This window comes from Ips typographus, linkage group LG16 (genome assembly GCF_016097725.1).
Source record: "Ips typographus isolate SLU linkage group LG16, UJ_Ityp_2.0, whole genome shotgun sequence".
Lineage (NCBI taxonomy): Eukaryota > Metazoa > Arthropoda > Insecta > Coleoptera > Curculionidae > Ips > Ips typographus.
Genome location: NC_138437.1, coordinates 8,831,382 through 8,855,303, shown reverse-complemented (window position 1 = coordinate 8,855,303; position 23,922 = coordinate 8,831,382). Strand labels below are relative to the sequence as shown.

The 23,922-nt window shown below is 34.1% G+C and overlaps 5 protein-coding genes across 6 annotated transcripts; 2 read left to right on the top strand and 3 right to left on the bottom strand.

Moving 5' to 3' along the window:
- Positions 1-18: 18 nt before the first annotated feature.
- Positions 19-2,132, bottom strand: LOC145738840 (synaptophysin-like). Its single transcript, XM_081993933.1, has 4 exons — positions 1,932-2,132; positions 1,326-1,619; positions 1,103-1,270; positions 19-1,045 (listed from the first exon to the last, which is right to left on the bottom strand). The coding sequence occupies exons 1-4, from the start codon at positions 1,989-1,991 to the stop codon at positions 938-940; spliced, it is 630 nt and encodes a 209-aa protein (XP_081850059.1). The 5' UTR covers positions 1,992-2,132; the 3' UTR covers positions 19-937.
- Positions 2,133-2,733: 601 nt separating this feature from the next.
- Positions 2,734-6,193, bottom strand: LOC145738715 (carboxylesterase 1C). Its single transcript, XM_081993709.1, has 3 exons — positions 5,751-6,193; positions 4,274-4,607; positions 2,734-4,061 (listed from the first exon to the last, which is right to left on the bottom strand). Exons 1-3 carry the CDS (start codon positions 6,151-6,153, stop codon positions 2,966-2,968), a joined length of 1,833 nt encoding a protein of 610 aa, XP_081849835.1. The 5' UTR covers positions 6,154-6,193; the 3' UTR covers positions 2,734-2,965.
- Positions 6,194-6,906: 713 nt separating this feature from the next.
- Positions 6,907-8,362, top strand: sau (Golgi phosphoprotein 3 homolog sauron). The gene has a single exon (XM_081994093.1). It carries the CDS (start codon positions 6,983-6,985, stop codon positions 7,838-7,840), a length of 858 nt encoding a protein of 285 aa, XP_081850219.1. The 5' UTR covers positions 6,907-6,982; the 3' UTR covers positions 7,841-8,362.
- On the bottom strand, positions 8,359-9,017 carry LOC145738922 (COX assembly mitochondrial protein 2 homolog). Its single transcript, XM_081994098.1, has 2 exons — positions 8,814-9,017; positions 8,359-8,601 (listed from the first exon to the last, which is right to left on the bottom strand). The coding sequence occupies exons 1-2, from the start codon at positions 8,892-8,894 to the stop codon at positions 8,434-8,436; spliced, it is 249 nt and encodes an 82-aa protein (XP_081850224.1). The 5' UTR covers positions 8,895-9,017; the 3' UTR covers positions 8,359-8,433.
- A 154-nt stretch (positions 9,018-9,171) lies between these two features.
- Positions 9,172-23,416, top strand: LOC145738917 (solute carrier organic anion transporter family member 3A1-like). Of its 2 annotated transcripts, XM_081994089.1 has the most exons (12): positions 12,842-13,067; positions 13,121-13,264; positions 15,863-16,002; positions 16,967-17,273; positions 18,422-18,995; positions 19,057-19,404; positions 19,457-19,621; positions 19,675-20,037; positions 20,275-20,488; positions 20,542-20,690; positions 20,745-20,933; positions 20,984-23,416. In XM_081994089.1, the coding sequence occupies exons 3-12, from the start codon at positions 15,917-15,919 to the stop codon at positions 21,205-21,207; spliced, it is 2,619 nt and encodes an 872-aa protein (XP_081850215.1). In that variant the 5' UTR covers positions 12,842-13,067; positions 13,121-13,264; positions 15,863-15,916; the 3' UTR covers positions 21,208-23,416. The 2 variants fall into 2 exon arrangements, with proteins under 2 accessions (XP_081850214.1, XP_081850215.1); XM_081994088.1 differs by lacking the exons at positions 12,842-13,067; positions 13,121-13,264 and adding an exon at positions 9,172-9,401.
- Positions 23,417-23,922: the final 506 nt, after the last annotated feature.

Genomic DNA, 23,922 nt, shown 5'->3' with positions numbered 1-23,922 from the left:
AAAAAAATATCAAATCAATAACAAACAAAAACTATTTATTCCACATAAAAAAAATTAAATATGACACATTGTTAAATAAGTTAGGTACAAAAATATAGTATTTGGCATAAGAGTGGGATAAACCAATAACATAATGAAATGCACAGATTAAATGATATACATTAGTAATAATTTTGAGCGATATGGATACAAACATGATATTGTGATGATTATGTATGTGACCAGGAGCTAGATGTAGTTTCAAAAAAACTCCTACTATATAACATTTACTTGTACTATTACTATATATATCTATACATATGTACCTACAAACTAATTTTACAGCTAATTTAGAATTTCTATATTTGCTTATTGTTTCCAACTACATGATTTGCTTGTATTATATGATATATATTAATATTTGACACCAATTCAGGAGTTAACTAAGACACTTTTTCAAGAACTCAACAGATGCACAGCTAGCCAGATATATTAATTTAGAAAAAACCTAACTTAGAACTGTGTTAGTGCATACATGACAATTTTGAAAGACAGAGTAGCTACAGCTAAAGAACTACCCTTAATAGACAATACTACTGCAATAAAACCAACTACCATCTTTGACTCATTACTACACTTAAGCAGAGGTAGGTATGATATATGTATTTAGTATTGCTTTTCTTAAATCTACACAACATCCAGAAACCAGAACTCTCAACAAAGATAGTGCTTGAAAACATCCCATTTAAAACTCACTAAATGTTAACAAAAGTAAAAAACCTTAATATTCACTCTACTTAAATATAATTAAGACAATTGACGCCAGTCTTACTGGCAGTCATTAAGGATCAAACCTCTATAAGTAATCAGAACCAAACTATCCAAAAAACAGTTGAAACATATTTAATACAGCAATACCTTGCAAATACTATAGATTATTTTACTTAGCTTGGGAATCTTACACTCCACTGGTTGTTGGTGGAGCATTGCCTTGGAACCAATCAGTCTCTTTGTAAAGGAACCAAAGATCAGCAGCCCAGAGGAAGAAGTTTAAAAACCCAAAAATCTAGTGAAAAAAAAACATACAATATTTAGCATATATACATTTTAAGATATAAATTACCACAGATATGTTAAGTGTGGAGTAACTGCTGATAGTAAACGATTTGCAGCAATTTTCCTCTACAAATATAGGGGCACTTGTAGCAGTTTTTAATCCTGTTAAACCATTAGCCCAGGCTGCACTGCTGGAAAGCCACAACACCGCCAAAAAGACAGTTAAAAGAAAATCCTATAACAATTTATTCAATAAACTAATGTCTTAAATTGATATCATAAATCCTTACATAGAGAGGTAGCCTCTTGTTAGTTTTGTAGGCTTCATCCATTTTAGTATATACAAAAATTATGCCAATAGCATACAACATTGATAGAACTCCAGTGGCTACAAAAAACTTAGCATCTGAAGAAAAGTCATTACTTACAGTTGCTATGCAAGTTTGGTTGTTTACAGTGAGAGTTACATTCTCAGTAATATAAAATGGGTATGAATACTCAATTTTGGAATTTTTACTATCACAGAGGAAAGTGATAAAGCCTGAGTAACCACTTATTGTTGCAAATGCACAGATTGAGAATATCTGAAATGAGTAGTCAGTGTTAAAACATTTTCTTGGTTAAAATTGACTTGTAGTAATCATTTTTAAAATTTGTTGTAGTCAAAAAGTCAGTCTCAAAAAGTTTGTTCCTTAGTTTAACTATAAAAAAATACATTGAAGCACAACAAAACAGTATTTGCTAACTTCCTGTATATTATTACTTAAAGTACAATTAATACAATTGACCCTAATCAGTGTAGTACCTGCTTAAGGTGAAATACACCCACTTACATGCCATCATCAGCAAATATAATTATTGTTAATAAATTAAACAATCCTGTAAAAAGTACTTACAAAATGTAGCACTCGCATTACCCCACGAGGTTCCTGGAAGGCAGAAAAATTTAAATCCATGGTTTCTGCTGATTGCTCGATCTTCAAAGTTGGCCAAAGTATGAATTTAAAGGAGTACCCGCAAAATTTATTAAGATTTGTTGAATGGTTCTATAATAATTATTACCCCAGACTGTTATTGAATTCTGAAACTGACAGAACACAGAACCAGTATGATTTGACGTTTATCACAAAAATAAGGGGATGTCAGATCAATATCTGTTGTTGTCCTTGTCTAAGTTGCTAATTAAACAGAAAGAGTCATAGTCTCGCCATTATAGATTTTTTTTTATAACGAACATTTTTATATTCTTATGTATATGCAACCCACAATTCACAAATTTAAATAAAAGGCATGATAGTTATTTATGATTATGACGTTGTGGTGAGTGATTTATTAAAGTTTAAAGATAATAAAATACACTTAAAAACTAACAGGAAATCTTACATAACATGTAACCTGATTGTCATCTTCTTTAGTTTTTCTGGTTTACGAACCGGATTTACCATCATTTAACTGATTTTTACTATCAAATTAAATGCTTATACCTAATTACCTAATTAAAACAGATAAAGCATTTGCTTTAATCAAAAACTTGAATTGACGCATTCAATATTGTAGCTGCTACTTCTGGACAACCAGGAAGAACGTTATATCAAGACAAGAAAGATTTTTATAATATTCTTCAGTTTACGAACTTCTGTTGACAATCGAATTTCTGGACAAATTAGTATCTAATTATAAATAGTAAAGCGACATAAGTGAGTTAAAAAAATCTTTATTAATAGAGGCTATAAATAGGATTAGTCAAGCAGGCAAGATACATAATAAGGCACAGAGTATATAGACACGATATAGGTAATAAATATGGAAGAAAGTAATATAAAGTAAATAGATTTTAATTTTATTACCTATATAGTACACCCTTCGTAGCTTTCTAAGTATAGGAACGTTCTTCTTTGTGGTATGAGTATGCATTTTAGGATAATGTCACTTACAATAATAACCTAATGAAGTGAAGTCCTACGGTAAAATAGAACATAAATTGAATAACTTCAACTGTACTAGAACGAGAGAAGCTGCAGCATTCAGCACCAACAGACAGTACTTTAAGATAATAGTCATTCCAGAATTTAAAAGCTTTGTGATTCACACTGTTTGGATCACTCATATGTATATTGTTATCTAATATAAGTAAGCCAGGTTTTTTTTTAGTATATGGTTCCCACTTAATAGGAACAATGGTATTCTGTGTAGGATCTGAAGTTTTTGCAAAACTTGTCCAGAACGACATAACAGTGTCTGATATTCTTTTATCTCTAGGATCCCATTCCTGCTGATCTGGTTTTAGATAAGGTACTCCCCAAACATAGATTAAGTCAAACAGATGTGGGACTTTAACCCAAGATGGTATGTTTTTGTTGGCAATTTCTGAACTGGGTTTCATGTCAAACCTATAGACATAAGTAGGTTTGTCTTTGCTTAAGTATGAAGCCAACAGAATTGCTGACGAAGCATACGTTTTTTCAACTAAAAGATTAATTGCTGTTTTTCTGAAAGTTTCGACATTATAGATGGGAATATCTGGTCCATAAAAAAACATTACAGAATCAGTCACGTGTTCAAAGTTATATAAGCATTCACCATCTGTGATATTTGTTGTGTCAGGCAGATCTTCCCGTATGAAACCATCTACCAGTTTTTGCAAAGAGTTTCTGTCGTACTTATCGGTATTGTTGATTAGGTCATCAAGTTCTAAACCATGTTCCATGTTAGTGTAACCAGTCAAAATTGGAATTTTAGCTTGCATTCGATTCTCAAAAACTGATTTAGGTGGTCCAGTAATGAAAGGTAGGCTGTAGTTGTTTAAGTCTTTGTCGACCAATGGACGCCAGTTGACATTTAAAGTTTGTGCAAGCAGATCTTTAGCATCAAGTCGTCTTAAACATTCCAGCAATCGATTTGTTTTTTTATCGCAACCAAAATGTGTGGCCAGTCGTTCAATTAGTTGTTGGTCCTCTTCCGGATATTTGATTGATGACGCTTGAAAAAGACTTCCACTCATGATTATGGCTTTATGAAATAACGTCCTGCAACACAAAAATTTGCATGCTCAATACACGAGACCAGCAAAAAATCAGGTAAAAATGTCATGCCCTTATAACGTTTTCAAGGTCTTGCACAAGGGAACCCATTAAAGCAAATTTTATGATTAATTCGTGTTTCCATTACAGAACGCGGCATCTGCATTAATTTAGATTTAATGTCACGAACTACGCTAAAAAAAAGCTAAATAACTAACCTGGATATCTGATTCATCATGTGAATTCCAACACTTGTGGCACCAGCACCATAACCCATAAGGCATATATTATCGGGATTTCCGCCAAACAATTTGATGTTGTTTTTCACCCATTGCATTGCAGCCTGCTGATCCATTAACCCGTAATTGCCAGGGGCTAGTTCATCCATAGTAGTGAAGAAACCCATTATATTTAGCCTCCAAGCTATAGTTACCACAATCACTCTTTGACGGTATACCAGAGTGTGAGGGTTCCAAATTGACACTAACCCCGTTGAAAAATTACCAGGGTGAATCCATATCATTGTCGCAAATCCATGAGATGGTGGAGGCCCTGATATGTGTTTTAAAGAAATCCAGTATTATAATAAAGTACTCTTTCACTTAACGAAATAGGTTTTCATAACTTAAGGGTGTAAGATACACACGTGTTTTTGTGCAATGAGATAAGAAAAAGTTTGTCCATACTATGACAGCGTTAGCTTTCTATAGCTAAGAGATAGATAAAGGTTATATAATAATATAACATCAGTTATATGCTCATCATCAGTTTGGAGTTCAGACCGTTTTCAGTTTTAAGTTTCTACCCCATTCTAATTTAAAAATGTCAGATGTTGACATTATCATGTAAAGTTTACAGCTCCAGTGAATAACTGGGTTTTCAAGAAATTATAGAACGAAAGAGGAATATTTTGTACTAAGTACACAATATAATGGTGTTGAGTGATTGTTTTTTAATGTCAAAAATCAGTATAATATAATTTGTATTAAATGGGGTTAGTAGACCGAAACACAACTTTTTAGAATTAAATGACTAAAAGCGTTTGCATGCTTACGTCAAACACCTTTAATTAATGTTTGCAATGCAGTAAAGACTACATAAAAAAATTGGCTGAGTTTCCAAGTAAAGCGGTAAAATGCAGATTTGAAGTCCCAAAATATTTGCATGTGCATAAACCAAATGTACTTGCACAGGACCGGACATAGGTATAGCGCTAACGCCATTTTCTAGCGTGTTTTTGTCTCATTAGCATACCTTGCACGCACCTTATGTTAAAGGGTCGATTAAAGGGCCGACGGTTCTTTTGTATACGGCAATTTATCGTATGCTTTCTTAGGGACAAACTTAAATCATATCTAAACGTGCGCTTTTTCTGGAAAACCGTTGCAGGAAACAACACACCATATACTGGCATATGATCGATGGCTCGTGTGAATATGCTAATTTAGGCATGAGTTTTTGCTTTACCTTAGAAGTTAATGAAGGCAAACAACCCAATTAGAATGCAAAAAAAGTAAATGACGTAAAGAAACAATACTAAGAAAAGTCTAATGTTCAAAATAAGAAAGCAGTATTGATCTAGTGATTCAGAGATTAGATAGACATCAGAGCAAATTAAAATCGCATAGTTGAGAAAGTTTTAGAGTTTTGTTGAAAACTAAAAGCAATTACCAATAAACTTCAACTACTACTCACCATTAGGAACGAAAATATTCAGGTACAAACAATCTTCACTCATATTACTACTAGTTAAGTCAATATCTCCCAGCAATTGCAAAAAATTTAGCTCTGTTTCTTTGTAGTTTTCCTTACTTTGTAAACAGGAAGGTTTAAAATCAAATTCTCTTCTCACATCTTTCCAAGATGGCAAAGGGTTGGTAACTGGAGGAGCAAACCTCAACAATCCTGTAGGAGGTTGTGCGTAAGGAATACCATAGTAAGCCACTATCTTCTGGATTCGAACTTTCGACACCTCCACCCCCAGCACTTTGCCTTGACTAGGAATATCAATCACTGATAATTGTCCTAAACTGACTGAAAACACTGCCACCAACCACAAACATACGACCTGCGTAAAAAATCTAGAAGAATTCATCATCGTTGGTTTCGGAAGGGTTGTTCCTTTGGTGGAATCTCGGTTTCGACTGCACGGTCTTGAGGGAGAGTGTTGCGTGATAAAGTTTCGCTCTGCGTTGTTTATTTGTGGATCAATTTAAAATTTGATAAAATGGGTCAGAAGGCCGCATTATTACTTTTTTTTATAAAACAAGTGTCAGTCTATAAAATTTTATTGTGATTCAAAAAATGAAGGTGATAATTTACATTTTGTCATTATATACAGTCTTAATAGATGAAAGCACTTATTGGAAACGATTACATCTCTGAAGAAGTAAAATAGAGGTGTTAAAGCATTTCATATTGCTATATATAAGTTAAAATAGAAAAATAAATATAATTATGAACACAACACTTCACTTGACAACTGTCACATCCGTTACTGATGATCAACGCTAACATATCAAATTAAAATTTGTATATTTTCTGATTATACTTTTTAATTTTCAATTGCGAACTGAGTTTGCTTGTGTGTGCCCTTATGCGGGATCTGAATCAGTTTCTACTTAACCAAATATGTTCAAGTGACTACTATAAAAAAAAAAATACTTTAAAATTACGATAACTGGGCTTAAAGGTTTATAAACTTCCAGCGTCCAGTTCAATGTTCAAATACATAATCATATTAGTAGTGTTAAAAAACTCATTTACATGGGCGGAAGAAAAACTGAATATTGGCAACATTGTACGTACGTACACAAATTCCAACCCGTGAAAGTTGACATATGATATTCGACAGTAATTTCGTGTCACTCGCGACCAAAACTGTGAACGTCAACATTCTGATAATTTAGATATGTACTCTGTAAAAAATGAATCGAAGTGAAGGAATGGTAAAAAGGCGAAATGTGACGCGAGAAAACACCGAGGGATTATCAAAAGATGATAATGAAGAACGTAAACCTAGCAGAGATGAAGAGGTGGAAGATGGAGACTCAAAGGAAACCAGACTAACATTGATGGAAGAGGTGTTGCTCCTTGGCTTAAAAGATAAAGAAGGCTACACATCCTTTTGGAATGACTGCATTTCCAGCGGATTGAGAGGTTGTATCCTGATAGAACTGGGATTGAGAGGCAGGGTGGAACTTGAGAAGAATGGGATGAGGAGGAGAAGTTTGTTGGCAAGGAAACTCATAGTGAAAAGTGACAGCACTGTAGGAGACACTCTTCTGGATGAAGCCCTAAAACACCTTAAAGAAACTGACCCTCCTGAAAGTGTACAGAGCTGGATTGAATATCTCAGTGGTGAAACATGGAACCCTCTTAAATTGCGCTATCAACTAAAGAATGTTAGAGAAAGGCTTGCCAAGAACTTAGTAGAGAAAGGTGTGCTCACAACAGAGAAACAAAACTTTCTGTTTTTTGATATGACTACTCATCCCTTGACTGACAATGTCACTAAAGCTAGATTGATTAAGAAGATTCAAGAAGCTGTATTGAGCAAATGGGTAAACAATCCTCATCACATGGACAAAAGGATGCTTGCTTTAATATTCCTTGCTCATGCTAGTGATGTCTTGGAAAATGCTTTTGCACCTCTTAATGATGATGATTATGAGTTGGCCACCAAAAGAGTGAGGAAGCTTTTGGATTTAAATTTTGAAGAAGAGGCCAATAAACCAAATACTTGTGAGGTGCTCTGGGCTGTTTTTGCAGCTTTCACCAAGTAAAGTATGTCCATTGTCTTTAAACAGTGAATTTATTGTAATCATTTGTAAATTGTGTTATGTTAATTTTGAAAGAGATTTCTTGATTTGAAAAACAATGTATCCCAAACACTATTTGTATATAGTTGCAAACATTTTGAAAGTATAAAAAGCATTTTTAGGAAAATGGGTCAAATACATTTATATTATGGTAGTATTAATATGTAGGCTTCAGTCTTCAGTACTGTGAAAGTGACTCATATCAGAGGATCTTCTAAATAAAATTCAGTTTTTTTACACTGTGATAAAATTCATTTTAAATGTTTGATTAGTGCAGTGGGTCACTTATTTATTTCAAAACATTTTTAATTCTGCTAAAGTTAGCTCTAAGTGTAATAATTGTTCAACAGTGAAAATTCCTTATTCTGATTGTAATTGAAACTGTACTAAGACCACACTAAGATTTCTTTAATGTTAGTATTAATATGAATTTTTATGTTAAAAGTAAGTGCATGTCATATACTAAAATAAATGTTCAAAAATGTATTTATATAGTTTTATTGTACAAATAATTTACACTACTTTGCTTAAATATGTACAAATTATACAACTGGATACTACTGTGAGGCCTTGTTCCTTTCCTTTAAGATTGCATTTATCTTTGCTTTCCTTTCTTTTGACATTTCTATGTTTTTTGTTCGTCTATTGATCCTCTCTTGCTTCAGACATTTGGTCATTTCAATATATTCATGGTCACACACTCCCAAGAATTTGCCTGCTGGATGCTAATAAATATTGAAATTTAGTTAAATAACAGTGGTTTCACCAACATCAAATTATTAAGCAATACAGTTGTACTATGTAAATAAGACTGCTATAGGTAATAATGAGTTTGTTTCAAGAAGAATAAAAGTAATAAACTATTAATAAATAAAAAGCTTTGTTAATGTAAAGATATGATAAAAAGGAGACAGGATTCCAAATTTTTGATACTCACATCCACTCTGCATTGTCTCAACAGCCTAATCAACTCATTACACTTATCTGTGTGAAGATGTGTAGATAAGTCGGTATGCATTGTTTTTAAGCCCTTTAATCAATTATTTTGGATAAATTACAATTAATTTATTATACAAATTAAAATCCCACAACAGAGACAATTAATTTGTTTACAACACTTTGACATTTGACTTTTACTAAGTGGAAGGCAATGTTGCCTACTACCAAATATGAAAATAGTATATGCAACCATGTATACAGTAACTCGTAATTCTGGTTGTATACATATTCGTGGTTGAATTCCTGTCTTAACTAATCTACTAGCCGCAGGAGGCAGGAGAAGAGACGCAGGAGGTTTGCATATCCCTGACGTTAGTGACACTGAAACAGCTGTGCCGTGTGTTTGTGGTACGAGAACAACGTTTGAAGCTTGTGTTAAAAATACAAAAGAAAAAAATACGGTCTTTTGACGGAATAATGATATAATTTTTACTGTGATTGCGACACGGTTGTGATGAACATGGAAACGTAAAGAACCCGTAATTTACACAGAGCAACGGCATGGACCAGTAAAGCATTGACCCTAGTAAGTAATTCATATCATCTGAAGAAGTCCTCCAGTTCTTTGTATTTTTCGCAGTGCACTAGCAACGTCAAAGTTATTTTTTTTATTAACCTTTCGATTTTGCGACTTATGTTGATCTTGAACTATCTACTCACTTTCAATTAATACTGTCGCAATTATGCTATATTGCTCAATACAACGTTTAGGTACCATTCTCTTTTAAGAACCAGATTTGTGTGTTGCTGACTGGTATGCGTAGCATGTAGGTTTGTATCAAGGTATTTATAACTAACTTGTGTAAAAAAGTGATTTTTTATTTAAAAAAATTGAGTTGACTTATATTTAATTATGATTACTCATGTTTAATAACATAAACATTTCGTTTGTTTCTAAAGTCACAATTGTTACATTTATCTTCTGATAAACTGACTGACCCAAGCTTATTGATGGAATACTAATTAACTATTGTTTCCATTTGTTGAAATAATCCATATTTGATAATTTTTTTGAGAATGTAAGGTGACTGTTTTATGAATCAAGTAAATTCAGGAAGCAAGAATTTTTGCTCCTACGTTTGAATCATCAAAAATTTCCTCCAGGCTTGTAAATTGAACAATCTTTTGTTTGAACTGAAAGAGGTTCTTAATAATAACAAGGTTAGCAATTTAGTAGTTGATAATGCTGTTAACCTCCAACAGGTAATTGAAATTAACTGTTTTTACTAATCTGAACTTTACAAAAAGACACCAAAAAACAGCACGTATAAAGTAAAGTAAACAAAATATGACCTAGAACTACTAAATTTTGTTGTAAAAAGGTTCTTGCTTCAGTAAATATCGCATGTAATGCACGTTCGATCCTGACACTGTTTAGGTTGTAATATCTATGTTATACAATGCTTTTAGACAAGAACACAGGCATGTTTTACAGGGTCCTTTGGTGTTTTAATGGCTATTGATTTTAGAAGGTAATTAATTACTCAAAGCTTTAATACTACCACAAGTTGGAGAATTTCCTGTAGTGATTTACCCTTCAAAAACCTCAACTCATCCCAAAGTTTTCCCATTACTTATAAATTTAATCTTGCCTTTAGAAGGTTTCCTTGACTACTATTCTGAGGATAGAGTTTCCTAGATTTCTTCATATTGCAAGGATTCTGGTGAAGCCATTAAGAGAAGTTAGAATATCACTCAATGCTTTAAATCCAGGGTACTTATATACTAAATTTAGGTTTGGGCACGTTCCAAGGGAAAACTTAAAAAGTGGTCCTCAAGCATATAACTCGTGTAGTTGGCATAAGAATTACTCATTAATGCGGATGATATACCGTTATCTCCAACTGTATGTTACACATGTGTGGGTATAGGGGTGCTATAGGTTGCTTTACTTAGTGTTGGGTAGACAAAAAAAAAATATTTACACCCTAAGGATGATGTGTTTATTTGAGTAGATGTTGTGGACCCATGTGTTGGTTTACAGCAGGGGAGTTTACAGTAGGCGTGAAAGTAAAAAAATCCTTCATGCTTAAAATTATTGGCCCCCTGATTATGAACGGTTTTGAACGCTTCAAAGATTAAACATAAGGAAATAGAGGTTTTAATGACAAGAGTTGTTAGTTTCATAATAGTGTTTAACGAATTAGAGTAGAAAGTTCCGTATTTTGTTGGGCGAATTATGAAGAACGGTAGTCAAAGCTTTCATGGATGACCTTTTGATAGCAGCGTGACTAACTTTAAAAATGTTAGGTTGAGCATTTTAATACCATGAATATTCGTGCTGCACGTCAATGATCAAACTATACCCTATTAAAAAATGTGTTGTTGTTTTTCGGGGGGCGAATTGAAAGTAAAAATTGCAAAGGAAGCAACCAATCGGTAGTTGCTAACACTCGAAACTGTAAAAACACGTATCCGTTCTTATTCACGTTGTTTGTGACTAAATAGTTATGTAAACACTTCTTGCAGGTATATGTGGTCTTTAGCCATTCACCTAGCATGTTAATGAGTTTAATTATGATATCATTGTTACGATTTTTGGCTAAGGATAAACCAGGCCAGGGGCGGGGCATCCGACCTATTAAACAGGGATTCTTTGCCCTTTAAAGGCAGATTTTGATTATAATGGATCCGGCATGCATATACACCTTGACCTCGCCGTTTTCGCCATAAAAAAATCGATAGTTACGCTATAAAATAACGCAGTTTAATTTTAATTTCCACTTTTATTTGGGCTAGTCACCGTTTGTTGTGCCAACATCAAACTTTCTATTTTGATAATTTAAATATGTATAGATATGATAGTTTAAATTTGGAAATTTATTCTATAAAATGAGTGAAAATTTGGTACAGTGGCAGTGGAAATGGATCAATGTTATGATTATTGATTACCTCATTGTGTAACAAAACATCAAAGTGTTAATTGGTAAATCTGTCGTCCATAAAACCCTAATTGGCGCACTTTCACTTTGACGTGAAATAATACTTGGGCAATTTGGGATTGATGTTAGAACCACGCAAAAATATCAAATAAAGCGGATAAAAGTTAGATAATTTTAGATATGTCTGAAAATACGTATTCTTTTATTGAAACTAGTGTCAGCTTATTGACTGTGAATCGAGGGGTAGACCGCCGATAATTTTTTGTACACCAAAATGCCTTTTTGCATACAAAATACCTTTAAAATACCTCACAATGCTTCTATTATTGCTCAAAATGTCTCATAGGGATAATGCTTTAAAACTGACTAAAATGCCTTCAAATGTTTACACATATGTGCCATTCTTAAATTTAGTTATACACAATGAGGAAAAAGAACAAGTATCAGGAGGTAACAATAATACAAATTATAACCCGTTTGTGCATTAAGCGAGGGGGACGGAAGTTGATTGCGCATTTGCCTACTGCGCAGTTGAATTGATGCAAAGTCATTGTCAGTTTGGAGTTTCAAACCCGCAAAAATTTGTTGTTTGTATTTAGTGTTAATTTGTTTTGTTTGTTTGTGGTTCTTTAACAGTTGAGTTTTGCAAATTTAAATTAAGTTGTACAGTGGACAATAATAATAGTGTTTTATAGTGCCAACCGAAAGTTGACGGCCGCCATATTACTCCCCCTCACCCCCTTGTTTCTGTCACCCCCTTTGTTTGCTATTGCTCCTTCCTGCTATATTTTTTTTATTCATTGGTTATACAGCAGTTGGCAGTATATCGGCCGATGCAAGTCATCAGAGAGTTTGACGTTTTGAAAATGCATTCTTATTGCGTAGCGATTAGTTGCAGGCTAGCGCGCTCTCTTTCTCACACGCGCCTTTTCAAAGAACGCAGATATAATACAAAGGTGACCTTCTTGATCTCGACTTTTAGCGAGTTGTGCCAACTGCCAGATTGCCAGTTGACAGTTTTCTGTTTTTGTTGTGATAGAAAATTGTATACTGCTAAGAAAACAACTGCTTTTAAGAACTTAAGAATCTTCTATTTTAATAGGCATTATTTATTGAGCAGTTAATAGTTAATTCGTGCGTTGGTGTGTGTATGTGTACACATAATAATATTACTTATTATTGTGGTGTTTAAGACTGAGTTGTGGTTATGTTAATGAACATGGCTTTAGGTAAACAAAGCCAGCAGCTTGTCTCTGCTTTAATATCGTTTTTTGAACCAGAACGAGATCACCGAGGCTGCTGTGAGAGAAGTAAAACAAAAATTATTGCATTAGAGTTTTTTGTTTATCAACAGTATTTTTAGTGAGTAGCCAAAGCACTTGGACTGTTCACAGCGAGCCTTATATCCCAGAAAGTAAAGCCATGCATTTCGTTGAGTTCACCTAAAATAGGTTTATATAGGCAGTCCCAACTAATTGAATCTCAATATATGAGATGTATGAACAAAGTAAGTCCCCTGGTATTGAGATAATGAGATATGGTAGTAAAAGTAAAAAAAGGTCAGGCAGTGTTTATACAACTTTGTAGTACTATGGAGATTTCAACTATAAGGCTGAGTTGTTATTTTAAATTCTAACCTGAAAATTGAAACGAAAATCGCCGAATATGATACGGAACTAACTGAAGTACAATAAGGACTCTTTAAAGCCAAGCATGGCCAAGTCTTAATTTACTGCAGGCACAATCCCTATTAGTGGCTCGCCTTATTAAAATTGAAAAAAGCATGCGCAGATGTCAACATAAGGAAGCCACTATTAGGGACAAGGCATCATTTGCACATCCATATCTCTCTAATGATAAATCTTGATGAAATACACTCTTGAAATTAATGCCGAAAAAATATTTTTTGACGTTTGCACGAATCTTCTAACTGTCATATTAACCAAGTTAGCACGTGTCAAATAAAGACCCTTATCATTTAAAAGAAACAGTTGAAAAATTTGTAATTTAAATTTAGTTAGTAGTAAAATTGTATGAACTACGTCACGTGACTTGATAATTAAATTTTTGAGCTTGCAACATTGGAAAGGCCAGTTGACATTGGCCGCATTCGTTTTCAAGCTCCATAGAGCGAGCAGAGCGTTTTTGACGTCACGATGACGTAATTTGGCAAAACCATAGATTGACCAATTGTCAAACTACGTCATTGTGACGTCAAAAAAGCTCTGCTCGATCCATGGAGCCTGAAAACGAATGCGGCCAAAGTGTACGTTCACCCGACGTCAGCAGCTTAGAAGCTAAGTAAGCAGTCATAACAAACTAAATGGGACCACTTACTTAACCTCTAAGCCGCTGACGTCGGGTGAACGTACCCATTGTCAAAAAATGGTAAATTAAATGTAGACAGTTGTTAAAATTAAAATTGCAAAATACACGTTACGTGACGTTGAAAATGCAATTCTGCATGTTCTTGCAACACTGTAAAGACCAGTTGACACCTGTCAAAATAAGTCACGTGACCTTTAAATTAAAAAATTTGGTAAATTAAATTCAGACAATTGTAAAAGCTGAAATTGCAATTATTATAATAATTTGTAATGAATATTGTTTCAACTCAATACCATTTAAAAAAGATTTCGCCCTAATAATTACATGTGCCTATGCTGTTCTGTTCAATTTTCAGTCAATTTTGTTATATTAATACACTACATTTTGAAATATACAGACAATGCCTCAAAATACTCCCAAATGCCTTATAAATATCTGAAAATGGCTCATAATGCCTTGTAATACCTCACAATGCTTCGTAATTATGGAAAAGTGCAAACTGATACATGTAACTCAAACAATTCTCATAAAACCACTTTCTGTGTGGTGTAGAGCAATATATTTATTTGTTTTGAGCAATAGTTTTCATATCTCGGTTAACGTGATTAATCACGGCACAGGGGGAGTTTTTTTGTAAACGTAATCTCTGGTTGTGTAGTTATAACTAATAAATTCATATATTACGAGTACCACTCGAGAAAGTAGGTCGCCTAAAGAAGCAAACCATAAAAACTGTTACATTATAATTCGTTACTGTTGTCTTGCGCTGGACAAAACAATAGGAACAATTCAGGACCAACCTTTGTAAATTGGTACTAGTATATCCTTGAACCCATTTCCAAACGAACAAAGGATTTCAGTACTGATAAACATATACAAACATTTTTTTGATAACACTATGTTAACCTTTCTATTACAGTAGATAAATCCTATTGCGGTAAATAACCGAAATCAAATTAGAGGTTTGGCCGGATGCTTCCATATAACATATTCCCATTGCTCATCGTTACTTTCCTATATGAAACACAGTTATGTTTGCTCGTTAATTATTAACAATCAAACAGGTGTTAAACTATCGTCATTGCTAATTTTAAATTTTTTGTCATGATTGCCACACCAAGATATTTGCACAACTATTGACAATTTTATCAAAAAAAAACAATATACCTACTATTATAATAATAAATTAAAGTAAGTTCATCCACTATAAACGTGACTAACATACAAAAGTAATTACTTCAAATATAATTAGGCCTGGTTTAAAGAAACGACTCTTTGTGAATAATTGTGGGCCACGTTGCCGAATAAGCTCGGCAGATTCAGTCCGTTATATAAACGTGACGTTGTGTAGAAAGAAAAAATGTTTCAAAACCTTTTTGCCTCAACGTCAAAACCATTTAATTGGAATTATTCAGCCAGGAAATTGCCAATAAATTATTTGTTTGTAAAAATTACATGCCCGTAAAATATGTCTTGCATTATTGTTCTCTGCGCATTTTATTAATTAGCACACAACAGGTCGATTACAGCCCTTGTTTTTATCTTTGCGACCTTTAAAATGCAACAATTTTTTTATTTTAGTCCGCTAATTTAGTTGCATTAATACTGGAGAAGCATTCCATCACAACACAAGCATTAAATTAGGGCAGAGCTGCCAATATTTGCTTTAATGGAAGAGAATACAAACAAATCCAATAGAACCCATGAAATTTTGATGGAGGCTTTGATGAAGCGCTTTAAATAGCTGGGTCGCATACTTAATATCTCATTGTTCCAGACGTAAGGAAGATGGTTCGAAGTTTGGTCCTGTAGAAGCTAAAACCCATAGAAAATGACGATGAGCGACAAAGGGGGGACCACCCTTAACTCGGTGGAATCTTCCGGATCAACCAGCCAGGGACATTGCAAAGGCCACAGGTACCATTTACAGTAGATTTCTTTGTTTACTACTGTGTTGTTCTATTAAGCAACTCTGGTAATTCCGTTAATTTAAGAGCGTTTTACATTTCAATGAGTCATAAAATTGCCAGCTACATGTTTTAATGGTTTGAGCGTAGGTAGTGTGGAGTTTGTTGTACTAGTGACCTTTTGTCCGATATATTCCAAGCCAAAATCGATCAAATATTTCCACATCAAAGGTGGTTACCCAGTTCACTAAATAGCTACGTGTCAGTTAATAAAAAAAGTTCCTTAATCAACTAGACCACTTATTTATTATGGGTAATGACATCTGGTTAATAAATATTTAGTTAATTCCTACAGCACTGACCCATTGGAATTAAGAGGAATTAACTTTTAACCTTGTCAGGAACGTTGTTATGTGCAAAATAAAGCTGGTTTAATTGTATTTGATGTTGGCTATTTTAATTCTATGTTCTTAGTAGAAGCAGATTTAGGTAATTTAAATTCAGTTTAATGCAGTATATTCTGGAAGACTGGCAAAAGCCAGATTCAGAATACACTGCTTTTTTAACTATCTGTAAGCTTTTTCATTTTTTTTCTTCTATGTATAACTGATTAGACTACACTATGAGGCAAAAATTTTGGTAAATGAAAACGTGTGACGTCCGTATTTCATGATAACCTTAATGAACTCTTGTAAAAGTGCTGAATAGCGCCTCGGGTTGATAATAACATGTCACTACAAGCTACATATACACTGAAGAAGCGCGGTCGCCGTTTTCAATCAAACGCGGCATTGATTTTCTGCTTTAAAGTACTTTACACCATCTCAAATGCTAGAAGTATTCCATAGCAAAACACTGATAACGAGACGTTTGTTAAATTTTACATCAGAATCGACTTTTCTTTAATAAATCATCTAATATTACGTCACATCACCGCTTATTTGATGCATGCACCTTTCAATTAACTTCTACAGGCGACAAGAGTCCATGTACGCAATGACCGGACTCTACTCCGAAAGTATCCCTGAAGAACAAGCGGAAACCTCCAGTGATTTGGGTACCACCAAATGTACCACCACATTTTGCCATGGAACAGACACCGTCATTAAATGCCACAGTCGAAATCCATCATCCGGATTCGATCCTCACCGTACCACCGTGCATTCTGCAGTTGGTACAATGGGCAGATCCAACGAACCACCTGTGATACTCAGAGATCTGAAGGACTGCGGTATTCTAGGATTTAGGCCTTCTTGCGTACAAAGTTTGGCTAGCATCAAGGCAAGTTTTTTTATAAGTTAAGTTCTCCGCACTAATTAATTGGCAGTGTCAGTGTAATTTTGTCGCTGATTACTGCGCCAAAATTTCTACGTGAAACATATATTGATCCGAAATAACCGCAATTCTACATTGCTGATGCTAGTTTTTGATGGATAGTTGCAATTATGCTAACGCGAACTTCATGTTTCAACTGTCATAGCCCGGATGTAAACATTATGAAGTGCCAACATTCTCATTAAATCAATTTTTTGTAATTTTTACTGCAATACCATCCACCACGTGGCCCAGATTTATTTCAGTGTTTTTAGAAAATTCTTTGTAGTTCAAAATAATAATATGCTGTGTAATGAAATACTTGTTAAGTGCTTAAAGTCATTTTAAATTTAATAGCAAGTTGTAAAATCCAATTTTAACTTCAAAGTAAAATAGTGCGTATTATTCTGATGGTAAAATTGAATATTCATTACAAAACATCATTCATAACAACCTATTGCAAGCCCACGTTTAGTTTAAAATTGAAAGTGGTTAAGTTTTTGGTTCGTGTGCACTTTAATACAAAGTTACAATTATATATCTTCTAATCAATTATAGTAAGAAGTATTATTCCTAACTTTAAAAATTTTAACTTAAACTACAAGGAAACAAAGTGTAATTTTACATTTCACGGAAGTCAGTGGTTTAAAACAATCTACTAGAAAAAGCTACAAACTACAACTTTGTTTGTTTTAGGTAGTTAATGTAATGTAAATATAATTTGAAAGAGCATTTTAGTGCACCGGAACATAAACACATAAATTGCTTCAATTTATATGTTTTGTAAAGTAAAATATGTGAGCCAATACTTGAACTTTTGTACATTTCTTTTTAAATTGAAATCTGATGAATAGATTGAGAATTAATTAACCATATTACAATTAAATCTTTAACGTAGTTTCGCTTCTGTAATGACTGTAAACAATAGATAATTTTCTAATTTGCATAGCGCATAATTTGTAGTCATTTTCACTGAATATACATTTCTTAGTCCTGATGGTGGGTGGTATTAAAAGCGCTTCCGATTAAAACTTTTATATTGCGGTTTGTCTTTATGCAACAAATTACATGTTATTTTTATTAATGTACTCAAATAATCTTAATTTATATTCCAGTTCTTTGTGTTGCTGCTTTCCTTCTTGGTAACTCTCCAACAAGCCCTAAGCTCCGGCTACATAAATTCTGTGATAACCACTATCGAAAAACGATTCGAGATACCTTCAAGTCTGTCGGGACTGGTGGCATCTTCGTACGAAATCGGAAATGTGATAACCGTGATATTTGTAAGTTACTTGGGCAGCCGAAGACATATCCCTGTTTGGATTGGTGTTGGGGCAGTGATCATGGGAATAGGGTCACTGATTTTTATGGTGCCTCACTTCATCGCGAATGAAAGTGTCGAAATCACAGAAGTGAACAATAGTGAAGAAAATATGTGCCGAGTAGTGACGGTACACGAACAGGATATGGGACTGGGGCGATTATCCTCAGGGTTGTCGTCTCCACCTTTAGCTCCTAATAATTTACGGGGGGACAACTGTATTCAAGGGAGTCCGTCTACGACTGGACCGGTACTTTTGTTTGTTTTGGCTCAATTGCTATTAGGGTGCGGTGGATCACCTTTGTTTACTTTGGGAACAACTTATATTGATGACCACGTTCGGTCTGAGAGTTCTTCAATTTACATTGGTCAGTACTATACCCAGACCATGCGTCATGCAGTTCAGTAACCTTATTATTTTACTTTCAGGTTGCATGTACAGTATGGCAGCTTTCGGTCCAGTTTTGGGTTTCCTTTTAGGAGCTTATCTGTTGTCTTTCCATATGGATTCTTTCTCTAAAATAATATCAATAAGTGCTGGTGACAGCAAGTGGGTGGGCATGTGGTGGGGAGGATTTTTATTGTGCGGTTTCCTCCTTATAATTGTGGCAGTACCCTTCTTTTCTTTCCCTAAAGTTTTGACTCATGAAAAGGAGAAAATACGCTTGATGGAGAAGCAGGCAGCAGCGAACGGAGCTAGTACAAGTGGAGCAAGCAAAGAAAAGCAGGCTAATGCTAACACTGCAGATGACCTGGCGTATGGAAAAGATATTAAAGGTCTTGAACTGAAAAGTAATCCTGATTTAGTTTATTTAATGTTTTATTGTAGATATACCAAGGTCCATGTGGAGGTTGGCGTCTAATCCAATTTATATGGTGACGTGTTTAGGAGCTTGCATGGAACTTATTATAGTGTCCGGTTTTGTGGTGTTTTTGCCTAAATATCTGGAAACCCAATTCAGTCTAGGCAAAAGTCAAGCCAGTGTCTTTACTGGTGAGTTGATTTGACCTTTGTTAACACGAAAACTTAATCCATAAAACCAACAGGTTCCATTGCAATACCAGGAGCTTGCATAGGAATTTTTATGGGAGGCTTAATCCTCAAAAAAATGGAACTTAGACCTAAAGGAGCAGTGCAGTTCGTCCTTATATCCAACACGATCTGCTTGTTGTGCTACGGCCTGCTATTTTTCTTGGGCTGTGACAACCTAAAGATGGCAGGGACGACAATTCCATATTTTAATAGCACACAGCCGTTCCAAGTAAATTTAACTTCGGCCTGCAATTTTGGCTGCGAGTGCAGTATGAACGACGTCGAACCTGTTTGCGGGAACAACGGACTCACCTATTTTAGTCCCTGTCATGCGGGATGCACTTCTATTTTTGCTTCTAATTATACCAACTGTGCCTGTAAGTTTTGTTTTGCTAGTTATTTCTATTAGTATTCTTTTAGGCTACATTTTATGGTACAAACTTTTAACGTCAAGATTTATTATTTCACAGATCTCTTTAATGATCTTGATAACTGTTAATTTTCTGTGGGCGTTTTATTGGGATTTAGGTCAGTTATTAAAGCCTTTTGTGGGTCAAAGTCTGAACGGTTAACATATTGTTAGTTGAAAACTTTAAAGTGTAATTTTATTTTAGGTATACATGAAAATATGAGCTTAAAAAATAGTTCTTCCATAAACTACGCCTCCACTTTAGAAAATGATTATTCGGAGGTTACCATAGTGCCTGTAGCGACGGCAGGACCATGTAATTCACAATGTCATACCATATATCCATTTTTAATCCTGCTATTTTTTATGACGTTTATCGTGGCAATCACGCAGATGCCTTTACTTATGATAGTGTTAAGGTAAGGTTTTTTTCACTTTTGCTTTAACTAGTTGATAAAAAAATTATTTACAGATCTGTGAATGAAGAAGAACGATCATTTGCTTTGGGTATGCAGTTTGTGATATTCCGACTGTTCGGGTACATTCCAGCGCCAATCCTATTTGGCAATTTGATTGATTCGACTTGTCTGCTTTGGAAGAGCACCTGTGGCTCTAAAGGAGGTTGGTTTTTGTTTGTGTTTCTTCTTATCGATTTTAACATTCAACACATTGTAGGTCGTTGTTTGTTATACGATATTGAACAGTTCCGGTACAGATACGTAGGTTTGTGCGCTGGAATCAAGATTTTAGCTCTTGGAATATTTTTAACCGACTGGTGGCTAGTTCGTAGAAGAAAAATGATCGATGAAGATAAAGTTATATCAGCAAATGAAATCGTGGGGTCTATCATTAGCTTAGATAAACGTAAGACAATGCAATTTCTCAACTTTTCAGTATGTTAAGTTCTCTTATAGTTTTTGCAGAAGGACTGCACAGTAGAGGTCACTCACGCTGCCATTCTAGAAACACCAGTTCAGTAAATGCGCATGATTTTCCCCCACCTAACCCCTCACCCAAGACGATGCGCTTAGTCAAAGAAGCCCTGGAAGCTCACGTAGCCGCTAAAGCGGCTGAAGAGAAAATTGAAGGACCTTTGGATAGTGAAGTCGAGGGAGGGCTTAAAAGACGTCACACTTAGTGCACTGACTCAGTTTTTAGGTGAATTTAATTTATTCCTGCCCTGTTTAGTTACTTAAATTAGTCGGTTCGTGCATGATTACCTTACGAGGCTTAATCGCGCCATCTAGGATTTTACTCACTAATATGTAATTATATAGCGACTGTCAACAAATTCAATTATGTGAGACATAACCATATATAGTGAATTAGTACCCAGATTTCCTGTAGTGAGTTCAGGTTGATTTTACCCCATATAAAGCCAAGTATAGCTTCAAGCACATTTGCATTATGGTAGAAAAAAATTGAAACACGTTTAGTGAACAATCTGAGTCTCATGACAGGGAAAATTAAGGCAATTTTATTTAAAAGACCAATGAGCACACTTACAAGAGCTAATTTGTTGATATATGGTTTGTCCTTTACTAAAAAAGTGACAGGTTCCTTTTGCTGTACAGGATGGTTAAATAAGCGATGTTGTACTGTAACTGAAAACATTTATCAAGTTCTATAAAGCAGTTTTCTAGAAAAAGGAACGAGCATGTAACAGGTTTTTACAAGACCTTAGTTGGCACCAAATAGGTCAACAAAAAGGCACCTTTAATATCGATCGTTGAAGAAAACATCAAGGTATACCGTAAGAATAATGAAATAAGAGCACAATGGAAATTATATGAATCTGTAGGTTACTATAGTTTGTTATTAAAAAAATCGCTTATTTAACCGTCCTATGCAAACGTGATATCAGTACCAATTTTTGTCTGGTGTAACTAAGGATTTACCCACTAAATTAATATAAAACTAACATTCTAAAAGCCGTACATAAAGAAGTGTCTGCACACTCAGGGATCTGTCTTGTTGTAAATAATGTCGATGTATTACGTAACAAAGTGATCGCTCAATAATAAGTAGAAACACTCCAAACAAGAAGTCGATAAAATAAGGAATGCAAAGTTTGTACAATAATCGGAACAATATATATATATTTTTACTAAAATACTCACGTAACATGTTAAGTAATAAGTTTTTAAAAAAACGACTTATATTCACGCTGATGATTGGAATAATACTAATGGCAATACGTCTTTAAACACATATCTTCCAAAAAAAATGTCGATAAGAATCTCCACACGCTTTAAATTTTACACCAAATGTACTATAGAAGTAGCGCTAGTTTTCTATTCTGACTTAGAACTAAAAATTGATACTCTTGAGAGCTTTAGAATCTCACCTGGTGTAATTTAAACTCACTTACTGTTGACCGCTATTGACCTTAGTCCTTCACGCACATGTGTCAATTACGGTTAGGAAGACTGCAAGCGCATATCAGTAGAGGTCACTAAGCATAAAATTGCAGTGAGGTTAGACTTACCTGATCAAAATCACAAGTTTGTTGATAATCAAATGGCAGTTCGTTGTCTCCACAATCTTTCAAAACGCTTTAGAACTTAATGAAGCCAAACTTTTGTTGTTGCCTTAGATCTATGTGATATTAAAAACGAATAATCACGTTCCTGCCATTGCATTCGAACTATCTGCTAGCATTTTTTAATTGTGACTAATTTTGGAAGTCTAACCTTACACTTTAAAGCAATTAAATCTGGCTTTTAGTCAATTAGAATCTATTTCAGTGAGACTTGATTAATCCAGGGTGTTAACAGTTGGTGAATATTTTCGCTATCTCGTAATTTTTGGTTTTTTTATAGTGATCTCCTTCTGTTAGATACTTAAGAAAAAAGTATATCTTTTAGTTCATTCTGATTTTTGAAACATTCCACTCTATTAAAGACTCTCGTACTTATAAAGGAATGTACTGTCATCAACATAAACGTTTGGAATTTCAAATGTTTGCTTAAGTTCTTGTTGCTGTGTCTTTTTTAAACTTTATTAACCGCAACGGCCTTAGACATTTTAATACAACATACAGTAACAGGACTTTAATTGAAGTCGAATTCCACTCTATGTTGGTGTGGGTTTAAGGGAATGGTTTTAAGAAGCTCGATTGTAAATAAGGGACTAGGAAGCAATAGATTATATATATATTTCTAACAGTGTGATCGAATTTTAATTGATATTAAACTTTATAACTTATTTAGTGAAATTCCTATACTATTTATTCCTTTTTATTTTTTAATACCATATTGTGTATTATTTTTTGTTAATTAATTTTCTCCTTTAGATAAATAAGTTCGTATAATGCGGTTTTAATAAAACACGTAATAAGAACTTAATCCATGTTTTTTTTTACCTCTTGCTTGAGCAGTTTGACTTGTGCTACTCAAGATACTATGCGAGAATCAGGTAGGTAAGTATCAGTATCTGGGAATTTCAAGAATATAAACAAACTTTCTCCAAGTCGAAATTGAAAATTAACAGTAAAACAACTGCATAAATTGATCTGAAATTAATTCTGCTAGAATGAATACTGTCGGTAAAATAAAACTACTAAAGGTCACCACAGAAATAAAACAAACCTAATATAAACTTAAATAAATAATAATTTGCATGACTCGCTTAATACATGACAGCAATAAAATCTTCCAGGAACTGTTTTAGCGTACTGTGCATTTTTAGCACATAGCAGCAGTTTTTAATCCCATATATAAACTGTATATTTTTTAGAATTACCAAAGTAATAAAATACAAGTGGGTTTCGGAGAATTTTTACTTTATGTGAATTATCAATTAGGTGTCAAGTCTTTTAAAAATACCTGCTTTTTGTCATGGTTTCCTGTTT